At 37.7% G+C, this 20,231-nt stretch overlaps 1 protein-coding gene across 1 annotated transcript in view; it reads right to left on the minus strand.

The window, feature by feature from the left end:
- Positions 1–20,231, minus strand: part of Nlk (nemo-like kinase) — a 145,294-nt gene that overhangs the window by 25,536 nt on the left and 99,527 nt on the right. The window contains exons 4-6 of the mRNA XM_005402771.2: positions 8,948–9,054; positions 7,429–7,514; positions 850–1,059 (exon numbers count right to left, since the gene is read on the minus strand). Coding sequence (XP_005402828.1) covers positions 850–1,059; positions 7,429–7,514; positions 8,948–9,054 — 403 coding nt within the window. The remainder of the gene's footprint in view (positions 1–849; positions 1,060–7,428; positions 7,515–8,947; positions 9,055–20,231) is intronic.

Consider the following 20,231-nt stretch of genomic DNA (forward strand, 5'->3'; position numbering starts at 1 on the left):
ATAAATAAATGAAGATGAGAGAGGTTAAGTCACTTGCCCAAGATGTAATCACTAGTAAGTGGCAGAGTTAGGTTTTGAACCAATGATTGCACAGCCTGGGGTCATTGCTATTACATTCTTTCATGCAAAGACTATTGTTAAACTTTAAGAATAAAAATATGATATATCCCAAGAAAGTATGTGTATTAATAAATTAGCATAAAGGTAATTAAAAAGACAAAGTAATATGATTAGTCTTTTTCTTTTTTTTCTTTCTTTTCATGGTGCTAAGAATTGAACCAAGGGTCTCATGAATGCTAACCAAGCACATGGTCTACCACTGAGCTATATATAGCATCAGCCATGAATGATTTCTTAAAGCTATATTTTAATCGTCTCCTAGTGCATTCTTCCATATTAAATGTTTTAGCCCAGTAATAAAAACTATAAATTTCTTTAGACATTCAGACTTAAAAAAAAAATACACACTAAAAATTTATATTCTGAGCACACAGCATAAGTGCATTAAGTCACCAAATACATTTTCAAGTCAGAGCCATTCAGTTAGAAAGAACAGCAGCCCTCTAACAACTGAAGATTACACCTGTGCATATTGTTACAGCAGTCTGCTGCTACGCATCAGTGCAGGTAATAGTCAACACATCCTCTAATAGTCTCATAAGTTACAAAATGAATCTCTCTCTAATCTTCAGCTTTATAACTTTCTGAATTTTAAGTGAATCTGAATTTGCTAAAAGCAAATTAGACAGTACAACAAGTAAGCCCAAGGCAGGAGTACAGGATGGTTTCCTCCTTCAAATCTGTAATAGAATTCAAGGCTTTTACTAAGCCCTTAAAGTGAAATTATACCTGCTGAATGGGACTTTGTGCCTGAAACAATATTCTTCGACCTAGTAGTTCTGCAAAGATACACCCAACAGACCAGATGTCAATAGCATTGCTGTAATGACGACTGCCCATTAGGATTTCCGGAGCCCGATAATACTGAGTAACAACTTCCTGAGTCATGTGACGGGATTCATCTAGTTCTTCCACTCTGGCCAATCCAAAATCGCAAATCTAAATAGAAAAGACAATTGAAGTATTATCTATCAGACAAATACATTTACAGATGGGAGAACAAAAAACTAAACACAAAAACCCTGGTAGACCCCTGAACTTTGGTAAGTTTTTAGCAATATAGGTAGAGGATATCTGTATTACATATACAATCTGATCTTATTTGGACAAGAGAGAAAAAAGTTCTAAACTTCAATTTCTCTATACAAAATGATGCCCTCGCCCATGTTTGTTGTTTTCAGACAGGGTCTTGTTATGTAGTCCAGGACAGCTTTGAGCTCACTATGTAGCCCAGCTGGCCTAGAACTTGCAATGATCCTCAGTTTCAGCCTTCTGAGTGCTGGGATTATAGGTGCGTATCATCACACCCAACAAAATGATGAAGTTTTAAAATTTTCTCTTAATCTGTTTTTAATTGATAACAAAGAGAAAATCAAAGGCCCAAAACCAAAAAAACAAAACAAAAACACCAAAAAAACCCTAATAGCTGTATGCATGTTTCTAGGTTTAACGTAAAAGCCAAAATGTTGATTTATGAGCTGGGCCTATACAGCTAAGATTATCTTCACTTTCTTTATGGTCTCTGTGTACACACACACAAATATGTACACACACATTAACAATTCAGTTTCAAGATGAGCTCTATTGAATCTGGTTCTACTGAGGTACTTTAGGAGTTCCATAAACAATTTATCCAAACTTTACACGGATCTATTTAAAATACTGATTCACATTCAAAAATGTATATATGACAAAATGTATCCCACTTTTGGAATACTATGCTACTAGGTCAACTAGTAGCTTCATGCCATATTTACAAGTAACTGAGCATCACTTATTTTTGTAGACAGTATCTGGAGACATAGTAATAAATAAGAAAAGACTAGCTGCCTGTGTTGCTCAGTGGTAAAGTTTACGCTTAGCATATGCAAGGCTCTGGATTAAAGTATCAGCACCAAAAAAGTAAAAAAAACCAGCTTGGTTAGTTCTCTGAGACCAATGTATAAATCTTTTCTGTTTTTTTTTTTTTGTACCGGAAATTGAACTCACGACCTCATGCTTGCCAGGCAGGCACTTGTACCACTGAGCTATATCCCTGGCTCTCTTGTTACTTTTATGTAACTGAAAAGTTGGGTGAGGTTGTAAGGTAACTGTTAATAAACTGCAGTAGGGACCAGGCATAGTGGCACACATGCCTGTAATCCCAGCACTTGGGAAGCTGAGGCAGGAGGATCGTCGTAAGTTTGAGACCAGCCTGGGCTATAATGTGAGCTCAAGGCCAGCTGGAACTGCATAGTGAGACCCTGTCTTAAAAAGACAAAACAAAAACAAAAAAAACTGCAGTAGGGTCAGAGCAGCAACTACTACTTATCTCCAGGCTTAGGATTTTCTTGATACTGGGCAACCAAAACAAACACTGGGAGCACTGAGGATGAGATCATACAGTGATGACCATGTAAATCCCAATGTTCTCATTGATTAACTTGATAAGCTGCTATTAGAAGTGAAGAAATGGGGGCTGGGGATTTAGCTCAGCGGCAAAAGCGCCTGCCTGGCAAGCGCAAGGTCGTGAGTTCAGTTCCCGGTACCGGAGAAAAACCAAAAAAAAAAAAAAAAAAAAAAAAAATTAAAAAAAAAAAATTTTTTTTTAATTTTTTTTTATTTAAAAAAAAAAAAAAAAAAAAAGAAAAAAAAAACAAGGTTTACCCATAATTTTTGGTAATCTCTTTCAGACTTGTATCTATTACATTTGGTCACATCGAACAGATGCATGTGTGCATGTGTCAATAGATACCAACGTCTTTTTTTTTTTTTTTGATGCCAAAGTCTTTAAAACTTAAGAATGAAGGAAAAATTTCTAGACAATACAGAAGAATTATATAACAATAACAAAAGCTCCAATTTATCACATCTTCCCAATGGCTAGTGTTCAAGTAACACATACTATCATATTAAGATGGTGTGTGGTGGTGTTCTCTGAGACCAATGTATAAATCTTTTCTGTTTTTTTTTTTTTGTACCGGAAATTGAACTCACGACCTCATGCTTGCCAGGCAGGCACTTGTACCACTGAGCTATATCCCTGGCTCTCTTGTTACTTTTATGTAACTGAAAAGTTGGGTGAGGTTGTAAGGTAACTGTTAATAAACTGCAGTAGGGGCCAGGCATAGTGGCACACATGCCTGTAATCCCAGCACTTGGGAAGCTGAGGCAGGAGGATCGTCGTAAGTTTGAGACCAGCCTGGGCTATAATGTGAGCTCAAGGCCAGCTGGAACTGCATAGTGAGACCCTGTCTTAAAAAGACAAAACAAAAACAAAAAAAACTGCAGTAGGGTCAGAGCAGCAACTACTACTTATCTCCAGGCTTAGGATTTTCTTGATACTGGGCAACCAAAACAAACACTGGGAGCACTGAGGATGAGATCATACAGTGATGACCATGTAAATCCCAATGTTCTCATTGATTAACTTGATAAGCTGCTATTAGAAGTGAAGAAATGGGGGCTGGGGATTTAGCTCAGCGGCAAAAGCGCCTGCCTGGCAAGCGCAAGGTTGTGAGTTCGGTTCCCGGTACTGGAGAAAAACAAACAAAAAAAAGAAGTGAAGAAATGGAAAAAACATTTCAAATCTGTTTTTTAAATTGAGGTGCCACAGTTAAGATACCATGTGGAAAAGGGTTCTAGAAGATTGTGAGAAGTTTGAAAACAACTACTTTTAAGCAAACAAGGTTTAGCCAGGCGTGGTGGCGCATGCCTGTAATCCCAGCACTCGGGAGGCTGAGGCAGGAGGATCATTGCAAGTTCAAGATCAGCCTGGGCTACAAAGTGAGCTCAAGGCCAGCCTGAACTGCATAGCAAGACTGTCTCAAAAAAAAAAAAAAAAAAAAGAAAAAGAAAACAAGGTTTACCCATAATTTTTGGTAATCTCTTTCAGACTTGTATCTATTACATTTGGTCACATCGAACAGATGCATGTGTGCATGTGTCAATAGATACCAACGTCTTTTTTTTTTTTTTTGATGCCAAAGTCTTTAAAACTTAAGAATGAAGGAAAAATTTCTAGACAATACAGAAGAATTATATAACAATAACAAAAGCTCCAATTTATCACATCTTCCCAATGGCTAGTGTTCAAGTAACACATACTATCATATTAAGATGGTGTGTGGTGGTGGACACCTGCCTAGCACTTGTGAGGCTGAGGCAGGAGGATTACTGTAAATTTGAGGCCAGCTGAGCTACACAGTAAGTTCAAGGCTAGACTGAGCTACCCTGTGTCAAAAATCAAAACAAAAACATTAGTCTCAACCAATTTATTTAAGCAACTGGAAAGACAATTTGAGCCCAATGTAAGATGCTTACAATTATGAAATAATTAAAAAGATATTGAAATTATCCAGTTTGTGCTTAGCAGGAAACAAAATATATTAAAAGTATGAATGGACACTAATTTAAAAGAAATGTTTTGTTACAGTTTTCCTCAATAAACTGGTACATTTGAGAAAACAGAATTCATGTCTGTAACCTGACACTACTCTGGCTTTTAAAAAGTAGGCCTACAGATGAGTCAAAGGAGCAGAGCAAAACTTCAGTATGTTCTGATTTGTGTCATGCATTCAAAATGACATTTCCTTTTAGTTACCCCTTCATTTATCCAGAGTTTAAAATACTGTAGTAGATGATTTGGAAAATGGACTTCAAGCAGTTAATGGCATCAAGAATGACAGACTCTATAGAAAATCCTTTATATAAAGTCTTCCAACCAAAAGCTCAAATAAGAAGAAACTGGCTTAAATTGTCTTAACACTGAGTTGTTATGAATAAGACAATACAATCTTTTTTTTTTTTTTTTTTTTTTTTTGTGGTACTGGGAATTGAACTCATTACCTTGCACTTGCTAGGCAGGCGCTCACGCCACTGACCTATATCCCCTGCCCAAGGCAATACAATCTTAACATTACGTTTTCAGTTTTTTTCTTTTTTTAATAAAATGAGTTAGAGGTAGCAAACTTTCTTCAAAAATTAAAAAGTGGCCGGAGGAGGAACTCAAACACCTTTGAAGGATGTATTTTAGTAGATTCTAGGGGCAATTAATTTCATTGTAGAAACAAAAGATGTATCAGTTATTTTCAGGGAAAGTATGAAAAACAACTTTTATGTCACTAGAAGTAAAACAAGGTCAGGGCTCTTCAAAGATATAATAAAGAATTTTTATTCATAAGCAGTATAACCCATTGACTTGTAAAGAGAACTGGCCTATAGTTCAAAGAAAGGACTTAAAAAATGTAATTTATACATTTGGCTGTATTACTTAGTTCAAATGCTAACAATCAAAGCAATAATAAAAGTCTTGATGACTTTTAAAGTAGGTAACATTTAAAAAATAGTTTTTCTTTTCCAAATATATCAGTTGAAATGGTAAAAAATAATTACTGTAGACTGAAGCACCATATGACATAAATCAGAGTTTTATTTGCTTACAGAGAGATGACACAGCTCTAGGAAGACCTTTATGGCTAATTTCTATGTTGAGGAAAAAACACAGTGGATTACTAACTATTCTGGAGTTCTTCCAATATATATATACTTGTAGTAGAAATAGAGAAATGTGCATATGTAGATTTTGCTATTAGTGAACCTTTCTAAATAACAAGGAACAATGAGAAGTGGCACAAGGGAGAGAAGTAAAATTGAAATTGATGATTTTGGGGGTATTAAATATAAGTAGTACTGCAATCCATTCCTTTTAAGGGCGGTAACTAAGGACTGGTTAGTCTGTATTGTGGAAATACATCTGGATAGGTGCATATGCCCTTTTTTCCTAGCATTTTCCCTTTTAAATGTTTATGTTTTCCACTTTGCTACCTCCAATAGCATATATACGGATGATTTAAAAATACAGTGAAAGCTTAAACTTTAAAAAATTATTATAGTAAAAGGCAGATTATCATACTGGGCATGGTGGCACATGCCTGTAATCCCAGTACTTGGGAGGCTGAGGCAGGAGGATCGCTGAGTTTTGGCTATATGGGGAGACCCTGTCTCAAAAAAAAGGAACATTGCCATGAATCTCCTTCAAAACATCCCCTCTTACTTTGACTACACTTATCCCATCATTTTTGCCACTTTTTGAAGCAATTCTGGAAGTTTTCTTTTGTGTCCTTAATTGTGCTGCTGTGGCTACCTGCATCAATTCAAACATTTACATTTCATGGTCATTCTGACTTTAGGAAAGAGCTGGAAGTGGCATGGTATCCTATCAGGTGAATAAGGTGGGCGATGACACACCGTTTTGTTTTTATAAGCCTGCCCTTCTGTTGGAAAACACTGGGCAGCAACATTCACTGTATATTTGATCATGCCTCATAAGAAACTCATGAAAGACAACTTCCAAGCTAGGCATGGTGGCACATGCCCCATGCCTGTAATCCCAGCACTCAGGAGGCTGAGGCAGGAGGATCGTTATGAGTTCGAGGCCAGCCTGGGCTACAAAGTGAGCTTAAGGCCAGCCTGAACTGCATAGCAGACCCTGTCTCAAAAAGATCCCTCCCCCTGCAAAGAGACAACTTCCAGAACTGCTTCTTAAAGTGCTAAGTAAGAACAATGGGCTAAGTGTGGATAAGTGTGTTCAAAAAAGGGGCATTAATGGCAACGGATGTTTTAGTGGAATACATTTTTTTTTGGTACTGGGAATAGAACTCAGGACCTCACCCTTGCCAGGCAGGCACTGTGCCACTGAGCTATATCCTTGCCCCTAGAATATATTTTAAAATTTAATCATTCATTGTATTTTTTTGATCACTCTGTTAGAAATTCTGACTGTGCAAAAATGTAGGCAGTCTTCTTAAACAAACATACTTCATTCTCGTATGAATAAATCTCACTAGTCTTCATATAGTTCTAATATATACTTCCCTTTAACAATGGCACAACAACAAAAACCCTCCAAAACAAAAACTAAGGTAACCACATGAAAAGATACCAGCTTCCTTATTCTTTCTAGTCATGTTTTAATTCTCGTTTCAGTGTTTCCAAAACACAAACAAAATATATCAAAACCACAAACAAGTCAGGACTACACTTTAGTCATTATGGTCATGACTAGTGATACTGCTAGAGCAAACTTGTTCTTTTATTTCTTTTTTATTTAAAAAAATTTTTTTTTGTTTTTGTTTTTTTTCCAGTACCTGGAATTGAACTCACCATCTTGCACTTGCCAGGCAGGCGCTGTGCCACTGAGCTAAATCCCCAGCCCCGAACTTATTCTTTTAAATTTTTAGTAAAGTAATGAAAATAAATTGTTCTTAAGTCTATCTTGGGACTGACATTCTCATTCTTCCTGAGATCTATAAATGAACCGAAGAATACCTTTAGAACACAGTTGCTGTTCACAAGGAGATTCCCTGGCTTAATGTCTCGATGTAAAATGCCAGCTGAATGGAGATATTTCAAACCTGAAATACGAAACAGATTTAATTGTAGTTATTGAATTTCCTTTCCTCAACCAATGGTCTGGGAAAAACCTTAGGAGGAAAGAGAGTAGAGGATTTTAAATTGTTCCCTAAATAACTGCATAATGAATATTATTAAAAGCCTGACTTAGTCCCCACTCAAAAAACTGTAATTTTGCTACAGTAAAATGTCATGAAAGGTTTGCATGGTCTGAGACAATGTCTATAATTTAAAAGATTACACAGGCTTAGCACAGATAAGCTTCTTAAGCATTGGAATGAAGAGTGACCATTCGAATACCCTTTAACTGCTCATTAGTATGGCTATTGGAGCCCCGCCACTGATACTCTCACCTTGTGATTCAGAACCTGCTCCAAAAAAACACTTTGACTAACCAACGGGGAGCCTTACCCTGGAGATTCTTCACTGATATGACAAAAGTCTGGAGCTTGTCCAGGTTTGTCACTGGTGTTCTTTACCACCAACAATCAAGAGCGTAGTTCATCACTTTTTAAAATTTTGGAACTTCAGCACTGCTAAAAGTGACAGCTTGAAGGCTGAGCTTTTTTTTTTTTTTTTAAAGTAGTAAATCATATTTTTCACAAGTAAAAAACTATTAATATTTTTTCCCATTTCCCCCTACCAAAGAATATCAACAAATTTATTGGATGTGAACATCTTAGTTTTTAATAGTGTTCAATGTATTTTAATCCTTTTGGCAGATACTATTCACTCTCTAAAGGATCTCTTCTATGAATTCTGTGAAAAAAAGTTATTTTACTAGATAAAAAAGCTGTTTCATCTTTAAATAATTCTCTATCAATAATAGTCAACTTCTAAGGAACACACCTGAGGTATCAATCATGTTAGTCCAAATCACTTCTCAGTCAAGTCGGTACCCTTAATAAGGCAGGCTGGAATTATTTAGCTGACTGTATCTATTGGTCTTCTGCATTTGCTTTGATTTTAAGGGTATTTTGTTTTTCTACAATTGGACTCAGCTATTCCAGTCAATAGTCTGACAGACCAACTTACTGCTGGTTTGCAGAATGGGTATCATCTATAGGAGATACAGTCACTTTTTAAATTAGTGATTTAACACCACACACTCTCATTCTGTGAAGAACTAAAAGCTGCTTAGTGGATCTGTAACAAACCACTCTGCTTATTTATCTTCCTAGATTAACCCATGCAACTGTGATGAATTTGACAGGGTCTTCTCTTTCATCACAAAAATAAGAACTATTTGGTCATCCTAAAAACCTCTTTTTTAATATTAAGTAGAACAATAATAAGATATACCTTGGTCCAAAGAAAAAAGGACTTTATTTAGGGAAGAAGAATGCCTCAGAAATCCAGATTTGAGTGCAAATGAAAAGCAAAACGTTTCATATATAGCATGACACTATCTTTGTCTTCATAAAGAAAATCTTACCTCGCAAAATCTGATAAAGAAAAACTTTGACATGATCTGAGCTGAGTGGTTGAGGAGAGACGATAATTTTATGTAGGTCACTCTGCATCAATTCTGTGACAACGTATCTTGAGGTCTTAAGTTAAGGAGAGTTCAGAGACTTCAGCCCCCAACCCCCATCTAAAGAATAACTTCCATCCTCAAGGCTGGATAAGCTTAAGAAAACAAAGCTTCTAGACAGCATGATAGAGGTGAGAATTCCAGCCTTCATGAGATAAAATATTGCCAGGACTAAAAGAATGTACATGTTTAAAAGTTAGCAGAAGTAAACAACCAAATTACTTCTTTATAATCAGCATTTACAGAAGAGAAAATATTTTCTTTAATAGCCAGGCAAGGAAAAGTATGAAGACCAAATAGTCTCAAGGTCTACTAAGATATGCAACTAGATCATCCTTTAAATCCATCCAAACATCTCAAGGTCTACCCAGACAGGTAACTAGAACATCTTTTGAATCAGAACAAAAGGGCAGGAGGGTTGGTGATCTCATCCTAGGTTACCCTGGGAAAACTACAACTTATCAATCAACATGGTTTGAATTACTTTACAAAGTATGACACTCCAAAAAATGTGTAAAATGGTCAGATCAAATCCAAGTCTCTCCACAATACGAAGAACTTAATTCTTTTACTGTTTATCTTTCCACAAGTTTATGAAACCTGGCCAGGCTTGATGGCACATGCCTGTACCTCAGCACCTGGGAGGCTGAGGCAGAAAGATCACCATGAGTTTGAGACCAGCCTGGGTTACATAGTGAGCTCAAGGCCAGCTTTAGTTATAGAAAGATCCTGTCTCAAAAAACAAACGACGTTTACGAAACCTTACTAAGTTTCAAGTTGCCTATGCCTCGTATTCTGTTGTACCCTCTGTGTTTTGTTCAATTAGCACATGGAAGATGATCAAAGGATGGATGGAGCCTGGGGAGCAACAGATGTGGAATTCAGAACTCTTGCAATACATATGAATGTTATAAACACTAAGAAATCATCTTTTGGTCTGTCTAGAACAAAAGAGATTATAATGTTTTACCCTGCCTGTAAATACTTATTAAAAGTCTGGATGGTAGCTGGATGTGGTAGCACGTGGTTGTAAGTGATCCTAGCACTTGGGAGGCTGAGGCAGGAAGACTGAGTTTGAGGCTGGCCTGGGGCTACATGAAGAGTTCAGTGCTAGCCTGGACTACATAGCAAGACCTCATCTTAAAAAATGAACACACACACGAACAAAAACAACTTCAGGCAACTTTCATGATTTAACTCTACCTTCCTTAAGACAATTTCCAACTGTCAACTTGGGAGCAGGGAGGGTAACTAAAGGCAGCATTGACACAAACAGTTGAAAACTTCCTCCTCCTCTTTGAGGTATCTTCTTTAAATGGCTTTAGGGTACCACACTTCTCTTCTTCCCTTTCCTCTCACTGCGGGCTCTCCTGTCCTCTCCAGCCACTTCATGCTGAAACGCCCCAGGGCTTGGCTCTCCGCCTTCCTCTGGGCCCCTCTCACCCTCTTGTGTAGGTGAATCCAGTTTTACTCCTTTAAATAACGTCCATGCTGAAGTTGCTCACACCACCAACCACCAACCTTACAGTGACCCTTGGCGTGAGTCTCTCTCTCACTCTCCCTCTTTCCCAAGTGAAAATCCTATCGGTTTAACTGAAAAAATTTAGCAGTGATTAGGCCACTTTTTGTCATGTACACCATTATTACTATGGGCCAGGATCCCTTGGTTTGTAAAACAGCAGCCAGGACAAATTTTCTACTGGTTTATTTTTATCTATGTTTATTACATAGAAAGTGCTTATTATTATTATCTGTACGCTTATTAATATAAAGGTTTCTACCCTAGTCAATATTTTAATCTTAGGTATTATCATCTAGGTTCTTTCTAAAGAAATCCACTTGCCTCAGGGAAAGTAAGAAAATGTGATTTGCTGTGCCGAATTTCCTATAAGACAGTTTTCAGTGATATCTCAGAATTATTTGATAAAATGATTGTTAGGATATTATCAGTTTTTTTTTTTGTTGTTTGTTTCTTTTCGAGACAGGGTCTTGCTAATGCAGTTAGGCTGGCCTTGAGCTCACTTTGTAGCCCAGGTTGGCCTAGAACTTGCAACGATCCTCCTGCCTCAGCCTCCTGAGTGCTGGGATTACAGGGGGGTGCCACCACACCTGGCTAGGATATTACCAGTTAAATGTAATTTTAAATAGTTTTTATCCAACTTTTATAAAACAGTTCAACAGGATTAGTGACCACTGCTTAGCCACCGCCTAGATTCTATCATGAATATTTTGCCATATTAGTCCCATTATACATTCATCCACTGCTCTTTCCATCCACTCATCCTGATCTAACTTTGGGGATGCATTTCAGAGATTTTTAAGGAGAAGGCCGAATTGTGCCACTCTGCTGCAGATCCTTTCCACTTCATTTTCAGTAATAGTTGAAGTTCCTCAAATGGCCTGGGAGTTCATACACAATCTGGGCTTTTTATTTCTCTGACAGTCTTTCCTATCACTTTCCTTGTGCCTATTCTCTGGACGTACTAAACACAGTCTAGTCTTGGGCCTTTGCTCCAGCTCTTCCCTCTGCATGGATTTTACTTCCCAGTATTTACCTAACTCTTTCTTATCTTTCAAATGATGCCTACCTGGACCAACCCCTATCTAATTGCTACCTTCTTACCTAGTTCTACGTCTTTTCCCCTTAGTACTTATCATCCTATATAACTTACTTATTATGTTTATTGTCTTTGTAAACTTAACCCTGCTCCATGAAGGCAAGGGCTTTCCAAACTCTCAGAAAGAGCACCTACACATACATTAAGCACTTAGTACGCACCAGGTATACTATTAAATATCTTAAATATATCATCTCATCTACAATTCATGGCAACCCTACAGGGGTTCAGATGAGGAAACTGAAGCTGACATCTTCCCATGGTACTGCACAATCTTTTATCTAATGTTAAGTTGTTATTTAGTATTTCTTTTCATGTAATATATCATGAATTGAGCAACCCCCATCACTGGGTGTTTAGGCTATTACTGTTTCAGCATAATGTAGCTCTCTGTGGAGCTCTTAGAGCTTTATGGTATTGCTTCATGAAAGAACTTCAATTAAGCATAAATTCTCTCTTGGGTTAATCCACTTCTCCAGAAAAGAGCCCTCTAATCTTCTGCCATAGGAGGTAGGTCAGGCTGCAATGATCTATGTGAGTGGGGTCTAGGAGCCAGAGCCAGAGCAACCACAGCTAACCATACTGTCTTTGGGAACAAACCTTCAGTTTCCTGCATGGTAGAGGGGAGATAAGGGCATCTTAATTCTTACACAGGCTTGTAACCAATCTTGTGTTTAGATCCACCTGCATCCCTACTTTCTGAGATACTTGGTGCCTCCAATTCCTAAGCCTTTCTGGTGTTCTGTAACAAGAATCAAGTGGTCTCTGGTGTCACACCACAGCCAGCTTAGATTTCTGCCTCTTCTCTGAATTTTTAACACTTTACTGACACTTTAGGACTGCAGGAAGGACTGGTAGTAAAAATTTGTAGCCTACCAATTGTGTTTTCAAGTTGAAATCATTTACATTTTATTGGCCACATGTATGTGTGAGCATGAGAGATAGAAAAAGAAGACTAGTGAAAATGAGGGCAAACTGTTCTTGCTTAATTTTCTACTGGGGTGAAAATTATTACTTATAAGGCTGCTTCCATTATTAAGGATATTAATCCTCTCGTATATACTGAACCCACCACCCTATCCCGCAATCCCAATCATGGGATTGAGGGAAAAACATTCCTATTTGCACCAGTAAGTTTTAATCAAAAGTCCCAATATTCTCCTCCCCCCACTCCAGCCTGGTACTGGTGATTGAACACAGGGAGCACTGATTACGTCCCAAGCCTCCTCCCCCCACTTTGAGACAGTGTCTCATTATGTAGCTCAAGCTGATCTCAAACTTAAGGCAATCCTCCTTCCTCAGTCTCCTGAGTGCTGGGATGACAGGCATGCACCATCATATCTCAATATTCTTTAGTTGTACTAATTCCAAAAATCTTTAGGGACAAAAGCAAAGGAATACTGCGTTGGAAAAAACATAACAACAAAAGCAGAAAAACTTCACAACTGCGATTACTATATTAGGTGCTGTTCCTATGGGCTGAATATTTTTGTCCTCCCAATTAACTCCTAAAATGATGGTATTAAAGCTGGGCATGGTGGCGCACACCTGTAATACCAGCACTCTGTAGGCTGAGGCAGGAGGAATGCCATGAGTGTGTAGCCAGCCCAGGCTACATAGTGAGCTCAAGGTCAGCCTGAACTGCATAGTGAGACCCTGTCCCAAAAAACCAAAAAAAAAAAAAAAAAAATTAAAATGCAGCCCAGGCTGACCTTGAACTCGCAGCCAATCTCTCACCTCAGCCTTCCAAGTGCCGGAATTATAGGTGTGCCCAGCTCCTACTATTTTAGGTTATAGCAAAAACACTATATGAACCAAGAAATGCACCCTCAGCAGACAAAAGATCTGTTATCATCTTAATTTTGGACTTCCCAGCCTCCTGCACTCCAAGAAATAAATTTCTGTCATTTATAAACTACCTAGTGTATGGTATTTTTTTTTGTAGCAGTCCAAATGGACTATGACAGTTGTCAACTAGAAGTTTTATCCAGGAAAAAACAGTGCTAGAGAAAGACAGTATGAAGAAGCACTTATCTGTACGAGATGTCAGTCATGTCTGCTGAGTTTATTGACAATTTCTTCGCTCCTGCCAGCACTGAAAAGTTCTTGCATGGTTATGAAGAGGAGGCTATATTCTCTCCTGCCTCATATATCTACAAAGCTGGCAGCCAAGTTGTGATGCCAGGATCTTTAGTGTTAGTAGTGACAGTTGGTATGCATGCTAACAGCAGAGAGAAAACATCTTAATTTTCAAGTTATCAGGTTGAATTCAGAGTGTTGACACTTGGAAAATCTTGCTTTGACTTATAAAAGGAACAAATTGGTACAAAAGCCAATAACAGAATAAGTATGAAATAATGTCATATGTTTTCTTCTAACAGTGACTAAATTTTCAAAGAAAGGGGAAAAAGGAAAACTTTGGAATAGGCACTATTCTATTTTATAACAAGTTACTCATTTCAGGAAAAAACTACATTTTATGTAGCATTGCAAAACATATCAGGTCTTGGGCCAGGGATATAGCTCAGCAGCACAGCACCTGCCTGGCAAGTGCAAGGCCCTGAGTTTGATTCCTAGTACCAAAAACAAAAAGAAAAGACAAAACATATCAGGTCTTGATGTTCATTACCCTAGACCTAAGGAATGTGAACTGACAAACTGGACAATTTTTTGATCAGCAACAGTCATATGGTCAACCTAACCCAAAGTATTATCAAGTATCAAAAAATTAGGGGAAGGCTTGCATAACCAATATAGAGCAGGATTTTGAATACGTCAATTCCTCCATATGAAAACCACATACACAAGGACATAATTTCTCAGAAAATATAAACCAGCAAGCATTTCCTCTACTAAACACAAATGATTATATCAACATTGTTTTCTGGATCCATAAACTTGGAATCTTCTATTAAAATACTTAGAAAAAGAGAGTTTAAAAGAGTGCTACTTTAATATCTCTGCTTGAGAAGATGACAGGTGGGGTTTAAAAAAAAAAGAGGCAAGTCAATAAATTCTAATTAAACCAAAAAGTCTAGGGCAAAAACACATAGAGTATTTCTCTACCTTTACCATTTCCTGTTTAACTTTGTGCAGAAATGCTTCTCTTTCCTTTAATAGCTTCTAAACACAAAAGACTGAAGGCATTCTAAATACAAGATTTTTTTTAAACAAAGTAATTAAAATAGCCTCTTTGCTGAGAATAAGTGTTATCACACTTTAGTTCAGCAAAGTAAATTCTTAGGGGAAATAATGTCTTTTACTCCAGGAATAGTTTTTTTTTTTTTTCTACACACACACACAAACACACACACATGAAAAAAATCACCAAACACCAAAAACCCCTAACAAACCAGGCCAATCTTTTAAAATTGTCTTTGAAAATTCCTGAATTTTAAAATTTAACACTATATCTGCAAAAATTTAGAGGCAACATAACCACTTTATAATAAGGTTTCTGCTTTGCTCTAGCAGAAATCCTCTGAAGTCTCAATCCCCAGCATAATGTCTCCCAGATGTCTCAAACAGTTGCCATGCCAACTAAAGCAGCTTAAATTAAACGAGGGGCTGAAACGGCACCTGCATCACTCCAGGTCTGTTGTGCATTAAATAAAGCTCTCCTGACAGGGACTCAGAGGTGCCATTAACTTGAACAACATCTATCTGATTATTGTTTGAGTAATTCAATGAGGGTCTCCACGCCAGAGTAAAACAAGGTGCTCTTTCCCTCTCCTGGTCTTTCTAAATGGGGCAGCCTCTCCAACAGCTGGTGTACCTACTGGATCAATGACTTTAAGCTACCATTAGATAATGATAAACTACAGAACCAAAGTTAGAGTTTTCAGGAGAATTAACCATTTCCCCCATTAAAACTTGTCATTAAAAATATGATCATTAAAAACATGGTACATACTATGCCAACCTCAAATGATTTGAACAGCCTTGCTACAAAATAAATTGCTGCTGATTGCGGCAATTAGTTAAGTAGCTCCATGAAATATGAATTTCAAAATGTACTGATTTGCCTCAGAAAAACGAATGATGCAAATGAACAATTACAAACGTACTGGAGAGGGATCTGCAGCTCTGATGCATCAGGTGCCCAAGGGAAACAACAGAGCTACTGTGTTGCTTTATAGAACTACTCTTTTTTTTTTTTTTTAAAGTTAACACTTCATGCTTCTTTACTGCTTTCCCAGTATTACTTACTAAAGATTATCACTTAATAGAAAAACTTTGGCTAGAGGTTATGTAAGTTATCCAAAGCCACATTTCCAGTTAAAGCCAGCACTAGCTTAGGTTTCTTGACGCCTAGGCCAGAGCTCCCTCCACTACATGAAGCTGCTTCCCAAACAAGTTTGCCTTTAAAAGTCTATATTCCCATTTCTATTTTCTTTTCTTTCCAGATTGGGGATCGAACCCAGGGTCCTGTGCATGCTAGGGAAGCATGCTACCACTGAACTACACTTCTCACCCCACCATTCCCATTTCTTAAATGTCATCACACTATGCAGACTTGAAATAACGGTAGCTAAATTCTGTATTTTTGATTATGGGCTGTGAGGAGAAAAAAAGATGAAGTATACCCTTTAAAAAAGCTACAGCCGGGAGTGGTGGCACACGCCTGTAATCCTACCACTCCGTAGGCTGAGGCAGGAGGATCGTTGCAAGTTTGAGACCAGCCTGGGCTACAAAGTGAACTCAAGCCCAGCCTGAACTGCATAGTGAGACCCTGTCTCAAAAAGACCAAAAAAAAAAAAAGCCACAATAAACCATCTCATAACACCTAATTTGTAACTATTCCTATTTACAAATTGAGCACACTGAGCTTGGGAGAGGTTAAGATGCTTGACACAGTATTCGGACTTACATCTAGGCTACAGTGATTCCCAAGTCTGACTCTTTGCTTTTCTAGTGAAGGAATGTCAGGCTGATAGGCCAAATAATGATTCTTCTTTTAGCAATAACTTAAAAAAAATTTGAGATGAGAACTCAGCAGCACAAGGTCCTGAGTTCGATTCTCAGTACCAAAAAATAAAAACTAAAATAACTCCAAAAAAAAAGGTTAAAAATCGTTAAGTTTTTGTTTTTACATTTCAGTCTTTTTACCTCCTAAGTATTCAGTTATTCAGTTCCTTCAGGTCTTCCTCATACCCTTCTTTAGTCCAATTATAAAATTAAATTTGCAAACTTAAACATTTTCCCTCCATTTATGAATCATATGTGGTCATTTAAATAGCTTAATGCTTTTTAAATGGATGAGAGGAATTTTAAAAATTAATGTGTAAAAGAAATACAGGGCTCCAGGCTAATTTTTTGTGTGATAGAGAGTTGGCCTACTGGCTCTTGACAGGTAAGTGGCAAAAAACAAAAAAAACTTAATTAGAGACTGCTGGGAATATAGGACAGGCATCTGATAAGAGATCAGTGCCGAGAAGATAAGTTTGGGGGTCATTAGATATGGTAAAAATAAAGTACTATGCTACTATCTCTACTTTCTTTTTTTTTTTTTTTTTCTTTTTTTCCGGTACCAGGAATCGAACTCATGACCTCGCGCTTGCCAGGCAGGAGCTATGCCACTGAGCTAAATCCCCAGCCCCTCTCTACTTTCTATTAAATGAAATTTGCCAGACAGGGCATTAATTTTGCTTTTGGTTAAAAATCTTGTTTTCTTTGTAAAAATAGTTTTAAAGTTATGTTTTCATTTTCCCCTTCATATATTGAAAATACTGGACGTTATACAAGCACATCACCATGAAGAGGCTATAAATTCAATTTCAATGACTATAAATTCAAATTCATCAACTTTTTATAATACCCACCAGGGTGAACAGCAGAATTATTAGTGCATATGACAAACATAAACAGGAAATCTTACAAGGAAACGTCTTCGTGGAAGACCTAATTAAGAGGCAGGAAAGAGTAAGAACAAGGAAGCTTCAGAGAATCACGGAAATGAGGTGGGAACATGTGATACCAGAAAGACAGAGAAAGGGGGCGTGTTTAGAATTAAAAACAGATTTGTACCATTTTCTGATGTGAAAAAGATTATGGGCAAGAAGACTAGGAAGCTAACCTACAGCCTGGCAACCAACTACATTCGGTGCAATGTTAAACCTATCTTGACTTCTTGTTCCAATTAAAGTAAATCTGACACCTGGGGATTTAGCTCAGCGGCGAAGTGCCTGCCTGGCAAGCCCAAGGTCATGAGTTTGATTCCTGGTACCCGAAGAAAAACAAAACAAACAAACAAAAAAGATAAAGTAAATCTGAACTATGATCAATATTTTTTAAACCTACCTCTATGATGCTGTATCTATTTTAGGAAGTAATTTTAAAAATGCAGGATAATCAGCCTCAGGCCAGAAATCTTGACTACCTGATTGCTGCAGATAATTCTGCAGAAAAAGCCACACAATCACCACTGAAACAAATGCTGACATCAAATTCTGACCTTCAATTATGAGTGGAATGACTGAGTATTTTTCTGTTTTTAGAAAGTCATGATTACTTACGCAGCCTCAGAGGATGCAGGACTGATGCCAATAGCATCTTTGTTTAACTGTCATCAACATCAATAAATACTGACTGGGTACCAAGTGGGTGTTGCGAGCATGCTAACTCAATGACAAGATAGAGAAAAAAAGATAGATTTTTTTCTAGGCAACAATGAAGGAGTTAGAAAAAGACTGACAATGGGATATAAAAGTCAAGTAGATATGACAAGGAAGCAAAAAATTTTAATGTACATAGACACAGAAGTTGGATCAAAGCAAGAAAAACAGCTGATATTTATTCAAAGTTTTCTATGTGTTAGCCATCCAGTTTTAAATTTATTTTTGACTAATCTACTTTTTTTTTTTTTTTTCCCCCGGTACCGGGAATTGAACTCACAACCTCGCACTTGCCAGGCAGGCGCTGTGCTGCTGAACTAAATCCCCAGCCCCGCCTAATCTACTTTTAACTACCCTAAAAAATAAGTCCTATTATAATCACTAAATAAAGGAGCAAAGAGGTTTAGGAAGGTGAAGGTGCTAGTCAAAGGTCACAGTTAGTCTTTAGTAGAGGTGGTGCTAGATCCCAGCCCTTTTTCTTAACTTGTACTCTCTCTTTCAAAAGATCAAGTATACTGCAGAAATATAAAACCACAGATAAAACTTAAGAGCAAAATAATTCAGAAGACAGAAGGCCTGGAAATTTTAAAATAAGGAATTAAATAGATGTAGCAGTGGGAGGCAGTATGATGTAGGCTTTGGAGTCAACTTGGTAATATTTGGCAAGTTAAACAATTCCTCTGTTTCTGCATTTATGAAATAGGTACAGCGACACCTACAACACAGGATTATCACCAGTATTTAGATGTATGGATTTAGAATCCCATATAAATGTCTGCCACAAAAGAAACAGGGACTAGATGGTAGATGATAGGTCCGACCCTCGTCTGGACACTCTGCGCTCCCAGCTGCCTGAGCTCCCAGAATGGCTCTTTCCAACCACATGAGCCTGGGGAACAATGCCTACTCTGCTAGGACATAGCATACCCAGCTCACCTGCTAGGACACATCACACGCACAAAAAAAATTAGCCATTGCTGTAGGTAGTACTCAGCCATTCTCATTTCCCCAATCCCACATCCCTCTTCGCCTCACCCCACCTAAGCCCATCTCATGAACCCCTTTAACCCTGTTCATAAAAGACCCAGCTCAACAAATTTGACTTGGCCTTTCCTTTGGAGTTACTCCAGGAGATCATGCCTGGAATCCCAAATTCAGGCAAACCCTTTTACTGGGTTGTCACCATTTATCTAAGAGTAGCTATCATCATCATCATCATCATCATCATCATCATCACAGGGAGGAGGTAGGGTATAGTTTATTAAATATCAATATGCTAGGTGCTGCACCAGAAGTCCTAACATACATTAACAGCCTTGTGAGGAAGAATATTATTGCTATTATCACAGAAAACTGAGGATCAGAGAGAAACATCAAGTAACTTTTTTCAAGGTCAAAAAGCTGGTAAGAGTATGTGTGTACATGTGTGTCAGGATTTGAATGCAGGACTGTATGAGAGACCATGGTCTTTGCCACAGTGTATGACTGTGCTTTTATTTCTTCCAATATCCACCCCTGGGAAAAAAGCAAAAGCAAAAACAAAACAAAACCCCCAAAATGGTAATCACTCAGAAAAGCTCCATTAAGCCAATGTGATTTCAAAAAGAAAGATCACACAATCTCAAAAGGATATCACCACTAAAGGGAGAGGACAATTTTATTCATTTATTAATGCAGTCTCAAGTAGGTCACTGGCACTGAAAAAGTGTCAGTGGTAAGTCACATTCCTTCAGAGTTCATTCATATGAGGACAAAAGTCCTTTTTAGACCAAGGAAAGTTTTCTACAGGGCAAAGCATTTTTAAGAACTATCTACATGGCTGGTTTTGTATAGACTGGAAACTCAAGGGAATAATTACAAGTGTGAATCTCTGTGAGACCTCTGAGAACCTTCACACAGGGGACTCGCAGTTTTGGTAATGAGCTCCTAGTAACCTGAAGGGTTTCTCGGTCT

This window comes from Chinchilla lanigera, unplaced genomic scaffold (genome assembly GCF_000276665.1).
Source record: "Chinchilla lanigera isolate Chin_1 unplaced genomic scaffold, ChiLan1.0 scaffold00080, whole genome shotgun sequence".
NCBI lineage: Eukaryota > Metazoa > Chordata > Mammalia > Rodentia > Chinchillidae > Chinchilla > Chinchilla lanigera.